Here is an 18511-nt window from a genome sequence, read left to right on the forward strand (position 1 = left end):
ATTGAATTGATAAGAACTGGGGAGAGATGCTGTTGTTTGCATAATATATTAAAACATGCTCTCTCATTGTTTTTGTTGCTTTTTTCAAGAGTAGCATCATACCAAACTGACAAGGTTCTTTTCACTGACCTCTTGTGGTTGAACGCTTCAAGTGTGTTGCAGAAAGAGGTGAGAAAGTGTGGTCTGTTGTAGCCACACACACACACACACACACACACACACAGAGCAGCACTGTCAGGTCTCATACGTCTGCATCACTGCAGCTGAAAATAACATTTCATTATGCATCAGAGTGTGATCAGATTAGCTCCCACTGTTGTCATCTACCATATTCACTAGACAATCAATGCGAGTTACTCCTGCAGAGCCCAGCAGAGCCGTGCTGATTAATGACAGCTAGGAGCAAAAGTTAGAGGCAGACAACTCTTTCACAAACAGGAGTGTGACTCTGGGCTGCTTTGAATCTGATTTGATTTATTTAGTTTGGGTTATTATAATTTTTTATTGTTATTGTGTGCCCAACCCAGACAGGTGTACAAGACACCCCCTTTTGGTGCTTTTGGACAGATTCTAGTTCTCAGCTGTGCAGCTTAGGACTTCAGACTCTTTACATTATGGCTACATACTTTTCTTCATTTATATGTCCATGAGGAGCAACCTGCGCTGATCAGTAAATGTCTAAATAAAAACAGTGGGAGCTAATTTTCTCACTCTTTGCAAAGAAATTGAAATATCAAGAAATTATTTATCAAATTATTATTATTTTCTTTTTTTTCTCCCTTTATGTCAGAAAATACTTGAACCTGTAATGTTAACATGATTATATCCACGGAGCAGCAGCTATTAATCATACCTCTGTCCCTCAGTGGATTCCCACATAATTAAGTTTGATATTGATTTCGACCTCCCAACCTTCCCAACTGCGCAGACATTTTCTGTTAACATATTTGTATCTGATGTTACACGTTCACACACCAAGCTGTAAGACATTTTCCCAATTCTGAACAAAGTAGCACGACAAAATGGTTTGGACGCGGTCACAGGGGCGAGCGTAACTCACGTGAATGACGTTAAATGTTATACTGAATTGAAGTACTTAAAGCGGCCACTAGGGGGAGACAAACCCAAACGAATCAGAAGGCAGGCACTAACACTGGATTTTGACGTCAGCTTTGACCCAAACACATGTGATTCTCATGGAATAAAAACACCTTTTGTCGTTATGTATATGAGAAATGTTTGTTCTTCGTTCTTTGTGGTCTTTTTACATGATATTAATCCCTAAAATTCAAAACAAAATATTAAAGAGCCACCCTCAATTTAACTTTGTAAGCAGAAAGCTAAATGTGTTTAGACTTAATACTATGTAGTTGCGTTTCCTGAGGCATTCATGGACCTGTCTAACCACCATTCATTAATTTATTTGCTTCTCAATGTACTGTGTGCAATGCAGAAACATCAACGGCAGACTCAAAGTTCGAGCAGATTTAGTGTGTTAGTAGTGCACAGCACAGCAGCCTCTATGTTTGAACATCATATCCTCTACATTTAAAGGTAAACCCTCTCTGCTGCTCAGTCTTTGTTTTAACCCTGAACACGAGCTCAGGTGTGTCCTGGTCGATCGGTCAGCGTAAAAACTACAAGCTTAGTGTCACCCTGGTTTGGTCAGCACATTTTAGAATAAAGATCAAAACAATAAGTTGTAGGAATCTGAGGTGTTGGATTAGATTCACCGAAAACTGGTTTCTGTAAAGAACTTTTTAAACAGGAGTGCGCAGATGTGTCAAATGAAAGAAAGTAAATATTTCTTCAAGGCTGTAACACCTGTGAATATTTTTTTTGAAATGGCACTTTTACAGTATAATGCATCTCAATACACCACTTTCTAAAGCCTCAAACTTAACCAGTTCAAAGCACCTCTCTAATGATAAAAAATGCAGCATAATAACCCTGACAGAGGTGGTATTGTTGCAGGGCGGCTGTATTGGATTGCATTATATTATCTCAAGTGCCTGACTTATTGTGTTGTCGAGACCTTCATTTCTGGATGGTCATTTGGCAAAAACAATCGATATATGAGAATTACTGAAAAGTCAATGAGTTGTTTTGTTTTGGCTTTGTTTTTTTGTCACAATAAAAATGAAAGTGAGCTGTGTTAAAGTGCAACTGTTCCACACACACACACTAAAGATACACTACTTGCTCTCAGGTGTTCACTAAATGCTCTAAAACAACACGTATTTTGGCCTTCTAACATTATCACAACCCGTGAATTGTCACTCTCAGTAAAACCTGCCCATCAAGACAAACCTGCAGACGGTTTGTTGTCATCCACCCAGACTTCAGTATTATGAATGTGCAGCCTGTAAGAGCTTAAATTTCAAAATCATTCAGCAAATATGCTTCAAACCAAACCATCATTCTTATCCAAAGACAGTCATGGAAATTAACCAATACGATGATGTCAATGCAGACGTGTTGGTGTTGTTCCTCACCTCTCCAGCAGATGTCCCTCTAATGTCATTTTTTTCCGGCTCCACTCAGAAACCAGGCAGAAATTCATAATCCAACTGTTTATATTGTAGATACATTTATAGAATATCTTTTTTCTTTACAGTGAAATTGTTCTGTCACACAAGATGACCAAAGAAAAAAAGAAAAAGAAAAGCACACAATACAGTCAATAAACCAAACCGATTGAACCTATGATTGTCACTTACTGCGAGTCACAAAAAAAGTACATACTGGGAATAAATAATCTACAGAAATATGTACAATATGCACAACAAGAATTCAATGGGAGTGCAAATAAAGCTTTGGATCCCTGTACAGGAGATAAGGTAAGCAGATGTAGACTGAGCCAGCTGTCCCCAGCATACAGATGTGAAGCAAGAATCATCTAGAAGTCATAGATTTACAGGACATTTACTAACATTTAGGCTCGGAGCTCCTGCATTTAATGACTTTCCATTAAGAGCTGAGCCAAAAAAAACAAAAAGGAAAAACAAAACAGAAACCGGAGAGAATAAAATGAACACATTACAATATGTACAGTGTATCGCATTCCACGGAAAACTGCAGAGTATTTAATGCTCGTCGTCCAATGAGGATCAAGGCAACAACCACGGGACTACAGGCGTCTGAGAGGGAAAGAGACAGAGAGAAAGAGGGATCCAGAGAGGAGGCGACTCACTGCGGAGGAAAAGAAAAACCTCATTGTGCTCCTGCTGGCTTCCTTATCCAGTACTGACAGAAAAAGGCTGCGATATTTAACACTGTACAACTCCGCTACCTTTTCCCATACAGACCAACTGAAGACCAGAAGAAGAAGAAGATATCTGGTCAAAAGAGCTGCATGTGTGGCGGTGTGTGTGTACCTCGTTCCTGTCGGGTTGGCAACACACACACACACACACACACATAGACACACACCTAGCACAACGCACACACGTGAGCTTCTGTAATGTCCCAAACTTTAAGTCTCTGCTGGGTTCGGCAGCTCCGAGTTACCCAGAGTTCAAGTACTCCAGCGCCACTTCATAGCAAAACTTGTACTGGTCCTAAGAGAGGAGACAAGAAGAGACAAGGACATCAGAGAGACATGCACGGCAGCCTGCTGAGGAGGCCTTGAGGATAAAATATAAAATAAAAAAAACACAGAAGGGACCGCATTAGGGTCGGACATGTTGTTTACTATTATTGTGAGGAGCCACGCTGGAAGCAGGAGCGAAAAGAGGAGACGTGATGTTCCTACTGATGCACCTGTTGCTCATGAAAAAGTTCAAACCTTGATCTCCCTTTCAAGTGACGGATTACGTTTACTCTCACTGCTGTAGAAAATTCATTTTTTGTGTGCACTTTACTTAAGTGCTTTACATAATGAGCGCTGCACTAGTCGCAACCATCAGAAAGTAAAAACAGCAACGCGCTAAATTTAAGGCCGGCGTCCTAAGGTTGGCATTTTCACACCTGTGGGCTGCATCTACCTTAATCAGTCACCGACTGTCCTCCGCACTGCTGGCCAAACAACGGTTTCATGAAGTTACAGAGATGGCTGGACTGTCGGATAGCCGTTCTGAAGGAGAATACTGGCAGCCATAACCTCCCTTTCCTCCCCCGTCCTCCCCTCTGCTGAACACTCATTCATGCTTGTCAGGGTCAGTTGCCTGTTTGATAATCCAGACGTGTAGACGTACAAATTGGATTTTAAAAATGTGCAGCTAGCTTTTTCACGATGTATTCGTTCTATTTTGTACAAGGAAGGCAACCACCATTTCTTTCTCGATCAGCAAGTTAAATAATCTAAACACACACACACACACACGCCTGTCAAATGGCATTACTCATTGTTTTTATGAACCAATTTATTTGCTGTGTGATCATCAAGGGGTTCAACTAGTTGACTTTTAAAGGGGCAGTCCACCCATTTAATGGATGAAATTAAATTTACTTGCTACCCACAGTTTTTGTTGGATTACTTTGGTGTGTGCTTAGATGTGATAAACTTATGACAGAAAGTTCAAAACTGGGAAGTTTGAAAGAGATGGGAATTTATCAGGCACGAGGGCTCTAAGGAAAAGAAGCTTTCGGCAGCGTTATGGGAAACGTGGGGTTCACTATTCTGTCTTTAGTCCATGTCCCAAGTTTTATGGAAGTACAATAACTTGCCCCTGCTTCAGTGCTGTCTGATACTTTGTGAGGTTATAGTAAACTCCATATGATAAAGTGGTGCTGCTCACCAGCAGGTCCACCATGTTGGGCTTGTTGTTCCGTAGTGTTTTGACAGCATGGAACACGTCCACAGATCGCTGGTGTTGAAGCATCTCACACACAATGCTGATGGCACAAAACGTCCCACTGCGGCCGCCTCCATTCCTACAGTCGTCACGAAGAAGCCAAACATTAGAAAATTAAATAGAGCTTTAGAACGTGTTAAATTAAATGTGGTTTAACATAAAGGGGTTGATCATAAAGCTGGCAGACGGGTGAGGAGTTTCTTTGTTTCTGGATGCAGTAAAGCCCTTCACTCAGTAGGTGGAGGTGTTTCATTTTCAATGTCGCCACCGAATGAACTTAACTTACAGACAGTGGACCACGGTGCGTCCCTCGCCCCCGTCGTACTCTTCCTGCCACTTGTCCACCTGTCGAATCAGCTTGAGGAAGGAGCGTTTGGACATGGGCGTGTCTCTGTACATGGGCCAGCCCAGGAACTGGAACTGCTGCACCATCCGGTAGCCGTCCTGAGGCTGGAGGAGGACACACACACACCAGTTAAAACAGGTTAACACATAGTTGGGGAGGGTGTGTGTGCGCGCGCGTGTGTGTGTGTGTGTTAATCACTGCTGTGCAAAGATGGAATCAGACTGTAAAGATGCAGGGCTAAGCTAAGCCTCAATGGCGACAAGTAGGACAAGAGATGGATAAGGGCACAAGGAGTCACCGGAGAGACGAATGCACAGATTGACGGTTTGATAGATGAGCACGGTTACGGCTGGAGACAGACACTTAAGATCGAAGCTACAGACACTCTAAATCACACCCAGACATATCGATCAATAAGGCTCATCAGTGATCATGTGTGATTCGACTGTATTCCACGTAACCCGCCGGAGGTGCGCCTCTGTCGGCCAGAGGCTGTCACAGCACTTCAATACGAGGCGTGATTATTGACAAGCGACTGCAGGGGTAAGGAGCTTACGCAGGTGACAGCAGGTGAACGCAGGTGACGCTGCCACGGGTCAGCACCCTTCCTGTGCAGTGGTGGTGTCCTGCCACATGGATGGCTTTGGTTTTATGTGCCAAAGCTGTGAAACATCTGGTCCGGCATTTGGTTTGCAGTGACCACAGTATTGAAAAAATGAAATTTAAAAAAAATGTTCAACAACTTGTCTTTCCAGAGTCAGTGATTTTGTTACTAAAATTACTTCCTAAAAACTGGTGACAGCAAAGCCAGTGATTATGTACACGTGGGGGCCATCTGTGACCCCCCCCCCCCCCCCCCCCCCGAAGGTAAACAAAATTAATCTGAGCGTCTGCAGGATGATTAAAGAGACAAGAACCACAGACATATATTTCTCTTACAGAAATTTAGATGATTTGATTTTTTAAAATACTTTTTGTTAACATTTTTTTTTTCTATTGAGTTACATTGTTTTATAAAGGCACACACCAAAACCAAATAAGTTTGGGGACCACTGAGCCCCGATGCCCAACCTCTTTGATCCATAACTACAGATGACTTCATGCTAAAATAACTTTTTTTTGTTTCCATCCCATTAATTATCTTGTGACCCCTTAGATTCATACTATGAACTCCTTACGGGAGGAAACCACTGATCTAGAGACAAACTATTCACATGCCTGGATCCCACTTAGTGCACGTGACAAAATGTGTTTAATTCAGGTGAACTGATCCTTTAAGGTATATGTGCAGAAGGAGTTGAGTGAAAGACGTGTGACTGTGCCTCTGGAGCAGCGGGTCGGCTAAAGCACAGCTTGAGTGGACATGCTGGCCTCTGGGTGGGATGTGTGAGGTGTGCAGTCACAGAATAAATTGGCTGTTGTGATTACCACAGGGAAGACAAACAGGTTGCAAAAGTTACAAAAAAAAAAAGGCTAAAAAATAAAATAAAATAAAATTGGGCAGCAGAGCAGAAAAACTACACGGCAGCCTGGTAGCATAAATAAAGTATAACATAAAGTGTTCGGTCTTTTCTCCTGATTAAATAAATGATTTTTTTCTGGCACAAATGCATGACCCTCCCGTGTCACCGTACCCGTGCTGCATTGTAGATCCGAAATATTCTGCTGATGATGTCCTCCTCCAGGTCAGCAGAGACGAACTCCACCTGGATGGGTCCATGGCGGTGGACTCCGTTTTCTGGCCAGTACTGTGGGCACAGCTAAACAAAACAGGCACGTGCACACACACACACACACACACGCAAACAGAGAAATGCAGACACACACACACACACACACACACAAAACAAAGAAAAACACACAAGAAAATGAAAGAAGATTCATTAGTTTGGGTGGTGACATTGGTCTGAGCTCCTTTCTCATAGATGCTGAGCAGATTTACGTGAGATTATAAAGCGAATAACGAGGAATAAGAGTCAGAGAGACAGAAGGTGAATTATTTCAATGTTGAACGTTAAAGAGCTGCTCAACATTCAGACAAGAGCTGGAATACATTTTTCATGACCCAAACACTAAGCAAAGATGCGTATGAGAGTTTTCTCCTCATCAACTAAAGCCTTTATTCAACAGAATAACAGAAATTCATCAAAAGCTTTGTTCCCATCTCCTTAGATCAAACACACAATCTTCATTAAAAGCTGTTTTTTTTTAAAAAACATATTTTTCTCAGAAAATCAGAGAATCCTTTCTGTGCAGAAAAAAATCTGATATATTAAAAAGTTGAAGTTTAATAATAATAATAGATTAATTCATTTATGCATTTTTTTTACTTATTACTTAGCTAACTTGAATAAGCTTGGCTAATTATTTCAACAACTGTAACTTGTAGCTCCTATAATGTTCACTTGAAGTTTTTTTTTGCACGTTATTTCATCACCAAATTAATTTCTGAGAAGTTTTGAGAAATCAGCTGTGTGGATTTCACATCGAAAACGGATGGCAACGTGAAAAGCTCGTTTTCAGAGATCCTACAAGTACATTTCTGCACTGTTATTATTCTGTCTTTACACTCAGTTTTTCAGTGTTTAATGCAGCTACTGCCAGGGGAAATGTTCACAACACAAGCAAGTTTTATGAAAAGAAACGCAACAAGAATAACGAGGATAACGTAAAACTTCAATAAGAAGACCCGGAGAACCAGCTCCACCCAGCGACCCAATTTGACCCAAACCGATGCATCTGGTTTAAGCTTTTATCACCTGAAAATTTTAAACGTCACCAAAACCCCCCCCCCCCCAAAAAACAAATCCACAGTCGCAGCGTTAATAAAAAGAAACTGAGGAACAGTGAGCGATAGTGTTATTGACTGCTCTAGCAGCAGCGCTGAAATGTACCGAGAGATAAATAAACCTCTGGGACAGCATCAGCAGAGCTCTTAAATCTCCCCTATTTCCGCTCCTTAGGAGAGAAAGCCCACTTAAGAACATGCACCTGCAGAGCCTGCCGACGGACTCGCGGCACTGAACCAGACTCGTGGAAGCGTACACGCACAGATGGACAGATTGTGCGCCGACAGACATGCCTACACACTAAGTCACAAACAAACAAGGGGAAATGGGACTACCTGCGAAGAACGCAAATAACAGGCCTCAGAACGCACATACAGATGGACAGACAAACATGCGCTCGCTTTCTCCAACACACACACACACACAAATGAGAGCACACGTGCACAGTCTGTATGCCAGCAAAAGCACCACTTTCTAGCTTCCTTTGAGAGCCTATCAAAACTTGACAAATTCAAAAAAATGCAAAAACAAAGACGCTGATGGAGAAGATAGTGAACCTCCACCTCCCTCAGCTCCATCTACTCCCCCAACCCCCCGCCGCCCCCCAACCTGTGCTGGCTGACTGACTGGCTACAGTGAGAATATTGAATGAAAGGCCTTTTCTATCCAGCCAGTCAGCCAGTCACCTAGGGAAAGGGGGATTTGGACGGGGAGAGCAGGCTGGCTTCAGGCTTTGATCCCCGGGTGTTATGACAGAGCCTCGGGCTGAGAAATCTGGAGAATCTCTTCCACAGGCCTGTTTCTCCCTCTACCTGCACTTTCACGGCAAGTCCTCTTCCACTCCACAGTACGTACCTTAATTCGAACATATTCCATATTGGAACATTTACATGTGTTTGCCAGCACAGATACAAAAAAGCAATCTTTCTTGGACTCCAGTTGCCACGCTGTCCCCTTTTGTGTGACTTTATTAGATATGGACGTCTGATGAAAGGAACTGCATCATCTGTCATCTCTTTGTGAGTGCACTTCTTGCAATATCTGTGGAGGATTGCTTTGTGTATTGTATGTATTGTGTGTGTGTGTCCTTGCACATGTATCAGGTCGGGTTTACCTGGGCTGGGTCGACGTCGTTGAGCATCACTATGGATGTGCAGTGGTAGTCCAGCACCAATCTCCAGAAATCCTTCACTGTGTTTGGCAACGGGTGCTGGGTCACTATGAAGGCAGAAGGCTGTTTGTAACTCTGGAGGGGAGAGAGAGGAAAATAAAGAGGAACTTTTGAAAAACTGCTGGTAAACATACATAACATACGTAAGCTGACGATTTACCAAGAATAAACCAATAACCATTTTAAAATGACCTCCATCCTTTGACCTGCCTCTCACTGAACGTTGTTTTCTAATGGAGATTCCATGTCCAGGGAGATAATACGAGGAAGCTGCACTTTTAATGTGCTTGCTGGCTCCCAAAGATAGACCAGTAGTGACTGAGAGGATCCTGTACCTGAAAAGTTACCTGCTCAGTCCAGGCAAGAGCTAAAACTGGATCTGTCAAGGTGCTCTTTGTTAGGTCCACCCTGAATAATATTTTCTATAACATTTGAAAATTGCATTTGAGGCATATTTGTGTTGCCCTGTGGTTCAAGTCAAGTCTCGAATATCTGATGACGGCTGATACAAGTTAAAATGAAATAGCAATAATCTTTACCAGCAGATGGAGATTGGCAGTTGGCTTTGTTTTGTTGGTTGCCTTACCTTAGTCTTTAAGCCAGCAGGGACAGGAAGTCCTTAACATGCTCAGAAAAAACAGACCTGACGTGAACATTTTTGCTTTCAAGTCTCAAGTTCTTGGTTCACTTAGTCTTTCCATATATTTATTTTTAAAATCTCCTCTTATGTAACTCTCGTCTGTGCTTGTCAACACAATAGATTTCAGTAAAGGCCAGTTTGTTTATGCCTTTTGTGGGTGGATGGATGAACTGGGAAAGGGGAGCTATGCCTGTTTTATGTTACAAATAATGTTATTCTTGTCTGCCGATGCTCGTCTCTTTACATCTTGTTGTAAACCCTGTGTGGTGTACATGTGAGAAAAGTCCCCAAATCATTAAAATTAAATCTTACACTGGCAGTAAAAAAGCACATGGACTAATAAAAGTAATGGTTACATTATAATATTTTCAGCACAGTCACAATGGATGTTTTTTTCTATGTACTTAGCTTAGGGTATTCAAAATATTAGCGATGTTAAGTGGTCACACAAAGAGAAAAACCGCCACTCACAGTTACCTTAATCGACCACAAGGTTTCCCCATTAACTGTCAAAGACAAAATAGCTGCTTTGACATCACCGATTAGGGTTTGACAAGAAAAGCAACATGTGGGAAAGTTTCAGCACGTGCAGAATGAGGCAGCTGCTATTTTTTGTCTTGTGACTCAAATTTTAACCACTTTACAGGGAATCAAAGCTCCCTTTAAGGGACTTGGTAAAGGAAAGCCACTGTGTAAAGCTCTGTGTCTGTGTTTGACTCTCACGTCCATGAGCGCCGCGTTGATGTAATTGGAGCTCTCCCCGTCGATGGTGATCAGGAAGGGCAGGCAGCGGTCTGGAGGAAGGACGTCCATGCAGCGGTTCTTCTCGTGGTTCCTAGGCAGCAGAGCGATGCTGCAGTCCTCCACCCTTAGCGTGGGAGTCACCATATTCAGCGTCTGTCAGGGATGAAGCAGAATTACACGCTGTCATACCGACGCAGGAAGGTAGGCACTTGGGTCTTGAGTGTGCTAATTATCTCCCAATATGGTAATTAACAATGCAATTCTTTAATCAGTTACATTAGCGATAGCTCCGACTCCCCTGATGCGACTGTGATGAAACTTAGGGGGCAAACGCCTCCCATATAACTCTGATTGGTCCAAGGAGGGGTGCTGTGATTACAGATTAAAGTAAGGTGACATATTTACTACTGATTGGCCCAGAGGGGGGCTGTGCCATTCATCAAGAGACAACATGTTTACCGTTGTTTTGAACTTATCCTGCACTTGAGATAATGCTTTATTAAGGCTTTATTTGCCTTATTATGATAAAATCTCCTCACCCTAAACTCCTCCTTGATGGGGCTGGAGTTGGTCTGCGGATCCAGGCGGTTCATGTCGTAGTACACGGAGCGGAGCTGGCTGGCGGGAATGGTGGTGTCGCCACAGAGACATGCCTCCAAAATGGCATCGTGGATGAAGACATACTGCTCCTGCAAAAAACAGCATCCTCATTGCGAATCTATCAGACCACTAAGACTCATGACAACAGACAACGTAAGACTTTTACCAGCAGCAGAAATGTGAGAGCCAGTGTTCCTCTGCATTTTTGCCAGAAGAATTCACTGACCTTTCCACGACCTTACCATGATTATTCTTCATCCCCGAGGCAGCTTTTATGACTAATATTTGTCATTGTCTGTGTTCAAAGGTTACATTACATATTTTTGCATTTTTTGGGAAAAAAGCTGATTTAATTCTCTTATAAACCTGACATTAAAAAAGAAAACTTAAAATATTTAGGCCTGGAAGAAGTTATATGTTTCTTACATTCCACGACCTTTTTCATGACCCTATCAAACCCTGGTGACCTTAGGCAGGTTGAGAAGTCATCGTCATGACTGTCGTGATCAAGGCATGAACAGGGTTGATGTCTCCAGAACAACAACAACCCTCACCCCCGCCGTCCTTAACTCCATGCAGAGTGAAACTGGAAAATCGCGACACATTTCCTCCTCTTCACATCAGTCAGTCAAGCAGCCGACATGGTGACACAGCTTGAGGCTTGATGCAAATCTTTTCTGAAGTGACATTTTCAGCTGACACTCCCTTGTCACTTCGGACCAGAATCCGCACACATGCACAGGGGTCACTGATTTACAGATTCGCAAACACGTGTTGCCATTTGTTAAGTCTAGCTCAGAACGTGAACTGTTGACCTGAGAGTTTGACTAGCTCGGGCTGGGTCACTGGGTCGGTGGAAACGCGCCGCTCAAACCAGAATCCACAGACTGAGAGATGTTATCTGAGCTCGTAAACTATAAACAACAACACGGCTTTTCATTTCCACGGACAGATTAAACCATGTTAGAGAGTTAGTGTCTGGCCGCGGGCTGAGGAGCCGTGCCAACGTGCCTGAACACCTGCAAGGCAGGACGCACGCATACATACACTCTGAAGGTCACTGAACTTGAGGAGAGTGACTCAGGGTGAACAACATTTGGTCTCCAGTTACTCAAATCCCAATTCGGACGTCAACGATGAAACATTTTGCCCATTAAGTCCAATGACGCTTGTGATTCAAAGGGAATTACGGTGAAATGATGCATTCAACGAGACTATGGACACCTCCAGATGGCCGATGTTCAGGAAAACGCAAAGTCCTTCGGTGGCCCATGCTGGCATAAAGCTGCAGGATGAGCCAGGGATGTTTTCAGCCATCAATATGAGCTAAATGCTCTCAGTTACAAGCCTCTAAACCCTTTTATTATAGCATGCATTGGCAAGCACTTGCGCTTGGCATCCTGGGAAATAGTAGGGGAGTGCACTTCAATAAATGTCTTTTGTGAAAAGTGATCATAAAAATGTAAAGCTTTGAGCCGTAAATACACCTGCTGTAAATATAAACACCATTCATCTGATATTTCAAGCAGGTTAAAACAAGCAGTGAAGAGCTCTTGTCCCACAGCCATCAGATAAAGGTCTATTATAATTTGGAGAGCTTAGTTACATGATGAAATATATTTCCACGGTTTGAAAAACGCAGCACTTGAAGTGGGACTTGGAAAAGACTGACAGCAAAGAGGGAGTTTTTCCCTGCCACCGTCTGCTTGCTCAGGGGTTCAGGCTCTGGGTCTCTGTAAAGCATCTAGAGACAATTATGATTGTATAAGGTGCTATATAAATAAATTGAAATTGAAATTGAAAAAACAAAACAAACAAACAAAAAAACCATAACAAAAAAAACTCCAAAAGTAATTATGCTGTATTTTAAAAGATAATGTGTATCATCAGTCACTTTCAAATTGCTGAAAACCTTTACAGAGTGTATTGCTTTTCCTGCAGATTTAACGACTAATAAATTCAGGTAAAGATTTATTTTGCCGTGAAAGAATACATGAACATTTGAACATTGGTTTTGGAGCGCTAGAGAAATGGGGGCTTAGGCTTAGAATTACTCGCAGATAATAGTTAATCAAAATCTTATGGCAACAGCCTGTCACACTGCATCCTCACTGCATTCCTTTGACTGGTGAGTCTCTGTGGACAGGCTGAGAGACCGATGCGGGACCAGATTTGCCGTACCTCGGTCTGGACCATGTTGACCCTCCGTGAGCGCAGCTCCCTCACGCAGTTGTAAATGTCGACCACGCCCTCTCTCTCCGCCATGTCCAGCATGATGTCTATGACGATGAAGCAGCCTGTCCTTCCTGCTCCAGCACTGCAGGAAAAAACATGGATGGGAAACGTCACAGGGGCACCGTTTTTATTCAGAGTACAACGCTTAAAGCTTGGCATTTGAAGTATGTTTTACCTTGAAATGTTAATTTAAAAAGTTACTTATAGGTTAAATTTTTTGGGGTACTTTTGTGAAGATTTAAAGTAAGACTATGTAACAACTGAAAGAAGAAATAATACATCCTTTCTCTTTCAAATAAAAAGCTGAACTCACGAAAAATTCAATAAAGTCACAGGATTTTACAGCTACAACCTTTCTTGGTCTGGTTTGACCACTAGGTTAATGGTGGCTAATGTTAGCTTATATAAAACAAATGATCTCAAAATTGCAATGCAATAGACATTACTAAGTCAGTTCACTGACTTTACAATTCTTCCTACGTGTGTTACTGCATTATGTTTTCTATTCAGTTTTTATAATTACGGTGTACTTTTAGCTATTCAGAAAAAGCAACATGAAATTTTTTCCTTGACCTGAACACAGATAATATAGTAATAGTATAGTATAGTAATCCACAGATTACAGCCAATATTTGTCATAGGGGCTATTTTTCTGATAAAAAGTTCTGACGAAAATTGTTCTTATATGAATCTCAGAACCAGCAGCGTCTACATGGCTCAGCACCACCAGAGGTAACAGGGGAAAATCCGTATTTTCGTAACCTTTGTTAGCAACAAAGATCACGTCGGAGGGAAATATGATTCTCTGTATTCTTTAAGTTGATCTTTTCATATTCTGGTTGGTCTCCAAAATGTTGGCTATGCTTTAGTGTGTGCACAAGTCTAATCTCCACAACAGAAAACAGGTACAAGTACACCGTGACTGGTTAAAGCGAGTGAAAACAAAAGTACGAAACACTGTGGTCAGTTCCAGTGCACACCAACCTGCAGTGAACCACCATGGGCCCAGCATTGGTCAGGGTCTTGGACTTGACTCTCCTAATAAACCCCAGCAGGCCTGTGGCGTGATAGGGCACGCCGTGGTCCGGCCAGCCCGTGAAGTGAAACTGTCGTATCTCACGGATCTCATGAGCTCCTCTCTGAGGAACAGAGTCATGGTGTTAAGCACACAGAGCGCAGCAGAGGATGTGGTGTGAAGACAGGAGGATACAGTGAACAGATGTGAGAGGTCCGTCTAAAGCAAATACAGAGTCGGACTGAATACAAACACGCACTTCATGGCCAAAGTAGCAGTAGAGAGGTTGAGCAAAGTTTCCGTTATCTCACAGCAAACAGGATGTCTGCTGCAGCTTTATTTCTTTACCTACTGCAGCACTTGTCAGTCATCCCTCGTCCTTCCTGAGACACTGGTCGTATGTTACAGCAGGTTCAGTATGTTTTTAAGTTCATTTTAAAGGTGTAGTTGGACTCACTGACTGCTTTCAGGTCTAGTGAGTCACCATTTCACAGCTACAGTGTGATTGTAACCTAAATTACTCACAGTTTCTTCTTTGACATTAATCAACCAACATATCAAGCTACAGCCATTTTGATTTTATTTGCAGAAAATCTGAACAATCCTGGTGAAAACTGGTTCAATCTATATGTTGCTTTAATTTCAGTGTGCACTGCTGCCTGCTGAACAATACAAATCCTATTCAGATCCTGCAAACAAAAGCTTTAAAGCAATTCTGTATCTTGTTGTGCAGGGTTGTGCTCGTTACTGCTCGGCAAAAGGTAGCAACTCGTTCAGCCTCTCAACTCATATTGCAATGACCTTGATGAGTTGTTTTCATAAAGGGTGCATTTGAAGCAGTTTTAAGTCCTTTTTTTACTCGAGTCACTGCTGCAAAGAAACTTTGGACTCTCCTGGACGACTTAGTGACTACTCTCAAGGTGCTGATGAGCACACCACCTAACCCACATCTTCTTCAGTTGCTTATGCATGCTGCTCAATGGCCAAAGGTTGAGGTCTTGTACTGAGCATCTCCCAGCTGAATGAGGGTGCAGTGCAGCACGATGATGCTGAAAGAGAGTTGTTTCAAATCTCTTATTGGGCAATAGAAGTTAAAAAACGTACCTTCTCTACAGCAAAGGTCCTGATGACGTACTCTGAGAGCAGCTCAGTCTCTATCAGCGTGACCTTGATGTCTCTGTAGATCTCGGTGTCATCGGGCCAGTACTTACAGCACTTCACCTGAGAGCGACAAAAGCAAATGTTTTAAGACCACCAACACGTGTGTGCAAACTTTAATGCATTACATCTGCACACACACATTGCTTAATTTGACTGCACAGACTCATAGATTAAATTATTTCAATGTGTGCAAAGTCTCCAGGCCATCATTCTTTCCAAAAGAGGTGATTGCCACATAACATTACCTCACCTTTGCCGCCTGATATTTCAGTTTCTCAAGCATTTCTATCAAGTCAAAATGAGATTCGCTTCGTATTAGTTTCGACCCCACGTCAAGGACCTGCTGTAAATGAGAATCTTATATATCGATGGAGAGCTCATTCTCACATTATTGCTTTTTCATTCTCACATCGATAATGTGAAAATGAGTCTGAAGGTAGACTGTGCAGTCCTCTGGAACGGAGCAGAAAAGGTACTGAGGAGATGTAAGATTTGTCCACCTTAAGTGTTTAACTACCAGTGCGGAGAAATAGGACAAAAGATTAAAAAAATGGTGCAGTAGAAGTGAATGAGGGAGATATAATGACAATCCAATAATGACATGAAATAATAAACCCTCAGTTGTTTCAAACAGATTTCCCAACAGAAATCGAAGACACCCCACTGGAAATATTACTTGTGTTAGGTATCATAAGAGTGCAAAATTAACCTCCTCCTCCTCCTCCTTCTCCCCCAGTTCAATTAAACTGTTGATACTGAGGGAGTAAGGCTGGTAATAGAGATTGAGATCATGGAGGGATATCAGAGAATGATAATTTTTGATGAGGGATAAATGCGACATCAGCCGCAACTAGATTCAATTTTCATTTCTGGAGTCTGTGTGCTGATTAGGAATGAAATGAGATTTTGGTTTGTGGAGTGACACAGACCGAGGGAGACTTTCAGGTCCCTCTCTCTGACACCCCTGATGACTAATCCCCGATGACAATCACAAATCCGCCGTCCGCTTCCAGCCAGATTGAATTAGGCAAAAGCCATTACCTTATTAGATCACTCCGAATCAGGCGCCTGGGTTGGAGGGGGGGAATTAGCCTTTGGGCTAAATTATGCCAGCGTACACACAGATGTTCTTTTGTGTGGCCACACTTACGACAGTGTGTGTGTGTGTGTGTGTGTTCATAGCACTTGAACTCATTCGCTCACATGGATAAAGTGTACTGAAAAGAAGCGCACGGTGCATCACCTCATCATACACATCAGCACACTGCCTTCCAAACCAAACCTGTCATACATCAAAGTATGCCGAGCGCCACCTCTGTGAGTGTGGGACAGTGTGTGTGTGTGTGCCAGGATTTCCCAGAGTTCATCAGCAACTGTGCTGAGCAGATGGCCCACTGTGATATGGCGGAGTGATTTTTATGGGGCCCTCAGTGGAGCCACCGTCACTGTGACCAACTGTGCCTGCCGCCCGCCATTGGACAAGGATCATATAACAGACGGTTTGGGGGACCGGGCCCACTGAGGACGGCACTGCAGCTAAGCAGGTGTGGAGAAGGTGTGGGGCGGGGCGAGCTGGGCTCAGCTACTGTAGAGGAACGGCCTAATGAGGTACCTAGAGATGGGCCCATGAATCATTATCAGCTCTGCTACATTTAAGCCCCACCAAAAATGCACATCAGCGAAATCAAGGTGTGCCTATGTTTCAGGAGCTTTCAGTGTGAATGTCTTCAAAATTCCTTGAGAAAATCCCCTGGCAGTCAAAGCATTGCACTGTACGTAAAGACCTTCATTTTCTCTTGATTATAACCTAACCAGGAGGAACTACAGTGTGAGTTAAGTGGAACAAATTAGGACTGAAGTAGGGCTGCGTTGTTTTTTTTTTCCAACGGCAGGCCACTTGTTCTAGTGAGCAAAAAGGCAAGGCTCCACCATTAGTTTGAACATTACGAACCATCCACACCACTCAATAACGATCCCTTTTTGTCCAATGAGGACAACATTAAGACATGTTTCCGCTCGGAGAAGCCTGGTTAAGGCTGGCGGCTACCGTTCACTATAATCTCCTGTTATAGAGCCACTCAGATGAAACACTAGTCAGTTGCCTGGTTGCCTCTCTGGTAATGAAGGCCATCAATCAGTTTTTTCTCACTTCTGACTGATCAGATGGATGGAAAAAGAGCTGGCGGCATGCGAGACGCATGCCTCACTAATCTAAGTGCACACACAGAAACATCTGGGCGCTGATGTTCAAAGACACACACTCTCACTAAAAAAAAAAAGATGGCTCCATTTGCCTTGAGATACAATCAGCCTGTCAGTCGACTGGGGGCAAGGTAATCTTATTTGAGAACTGCGCTTAGAATGAAACTGTAATTAATACCCACCCTGCCCACTTCCACCAGGTTGGTCACCATGACGATAGCTGCCGTGTTCTCCTGCCAGACCATCCTCCAGAAGTCGAATACAGTCTCCTGCATGGGGCCTTGGGGCGTGAGAGAGAGGGAATGACATTTCAGGAGATTTTAAACGTGTGCCAAAAAAAAAAAGAAAGAAAAAGAAAAGAAAAAGAAAAAGAAAAAAAATTCGAGAAAAGAGCTCTTCCAATATCTGCTTGGTGAAAATGTTCATGTGGCAGGACTGGCAGTAGAATACACAAACACCCAAACAAAGTATGTTGGCATCTGAACACTACACCCATATGTGACTTCCAAAACCTTGGCCATAAACATGCTGCTACAGCAGACCCCATTCAGCCAACAAAGCAGTAATGAGGTCCGCCGCTGATGTTCTGCAATAAGATCTGACTTATTGGTGTCCCAGTTCATCCTACAGGTTATGTTTCTCTGCACCAAATCTGAGAGTGTTGAGATTTCACTAAAATGGAACTAAGGGTTTGTTTACCCAAATCAGGAAAAACCCAGAACAAAACCACACAAAAGAGAGCAGGTGTCCAAATGCCTTTCTGCTCATAGTCATGTAGGAACACTGAATCGTGAAGCGGTAACACGGTTTTT

At 42.8% G+C, this 18511-nt stretch overlaps 1 protein-coding gene across 8 annotated transcripts in view; it reads right to left on the reverse strand.

The window, feature by feature from the left end:
• Positions 1-2558: 2558 nt before the first annotated feature.
• Positions 2559-18511, reverse strand: part of LOC124069664 (receptor-type tyrosine-protein phosphatase mu-like) — a 138855-nt gene continuing 122902 nt past the window's right edge. For 5 of the 8 annotated variants that reach the window (XM_046409017.1, XM_046409016.1, XM_046409022.1 and 2 more), the window contains 11 exons: positions 17882-17979; positions 15441-15557; positions 14306-14460; positions 13268-13403; positions 11026-11175; positions 10466-10639; positions 9046-9177; positions 6777-6902; positions 5083-5246; positions 4740-4875; positions 2559-3560 (listed from right to left, as the gene is read on the reverse strand). In XM_046409017.1, the coding sequence (XP_046264973.1) occupies positions 3507-3560; positions 4740-4875; positions 5083-5246; positions 6777-6902; positions 9046-9177; positions 10466-10639; positions 11026-11175; positions 13268-13403; positions 14306-14460; positions 15441-15557; positions 17882-17979 (1442 nt within the window). In that variant the 3' untranslated portion in view covers positions 2559-3506. The remainder of the gene's footprint in view (positions 3561-4739; positions 4876-5082; positions 5247-6776; positions 6903-9045; positions 9178-10465; positions 10640-11025; positions 11176-13267; positions 13404-14305; positions 14461-15440; positions 15558-17881; positions 17980-18511) is intronic. The other 3 variants (XR_006845082.1, XM_046409018.1, XM_046409019.1) reach the window with 3 other exon arrangements.

The sequence above is a fragment of the Scatophagus argus genome, chromosome 13 (genome assembly GCF_020382885.2).
Source record: "Scatophagus argus isolate fScaArg1 chromosome 13, fScaArg1.pri, whole genome shotgun sequence".
In the NCBI taxonomy this organism is placed as follows: domain Eukaryota; kingdom Metazoa; phylum Chordata; class Actinopteri; family Scatophagidae; genus Scatophagus; species Scatophagus argus.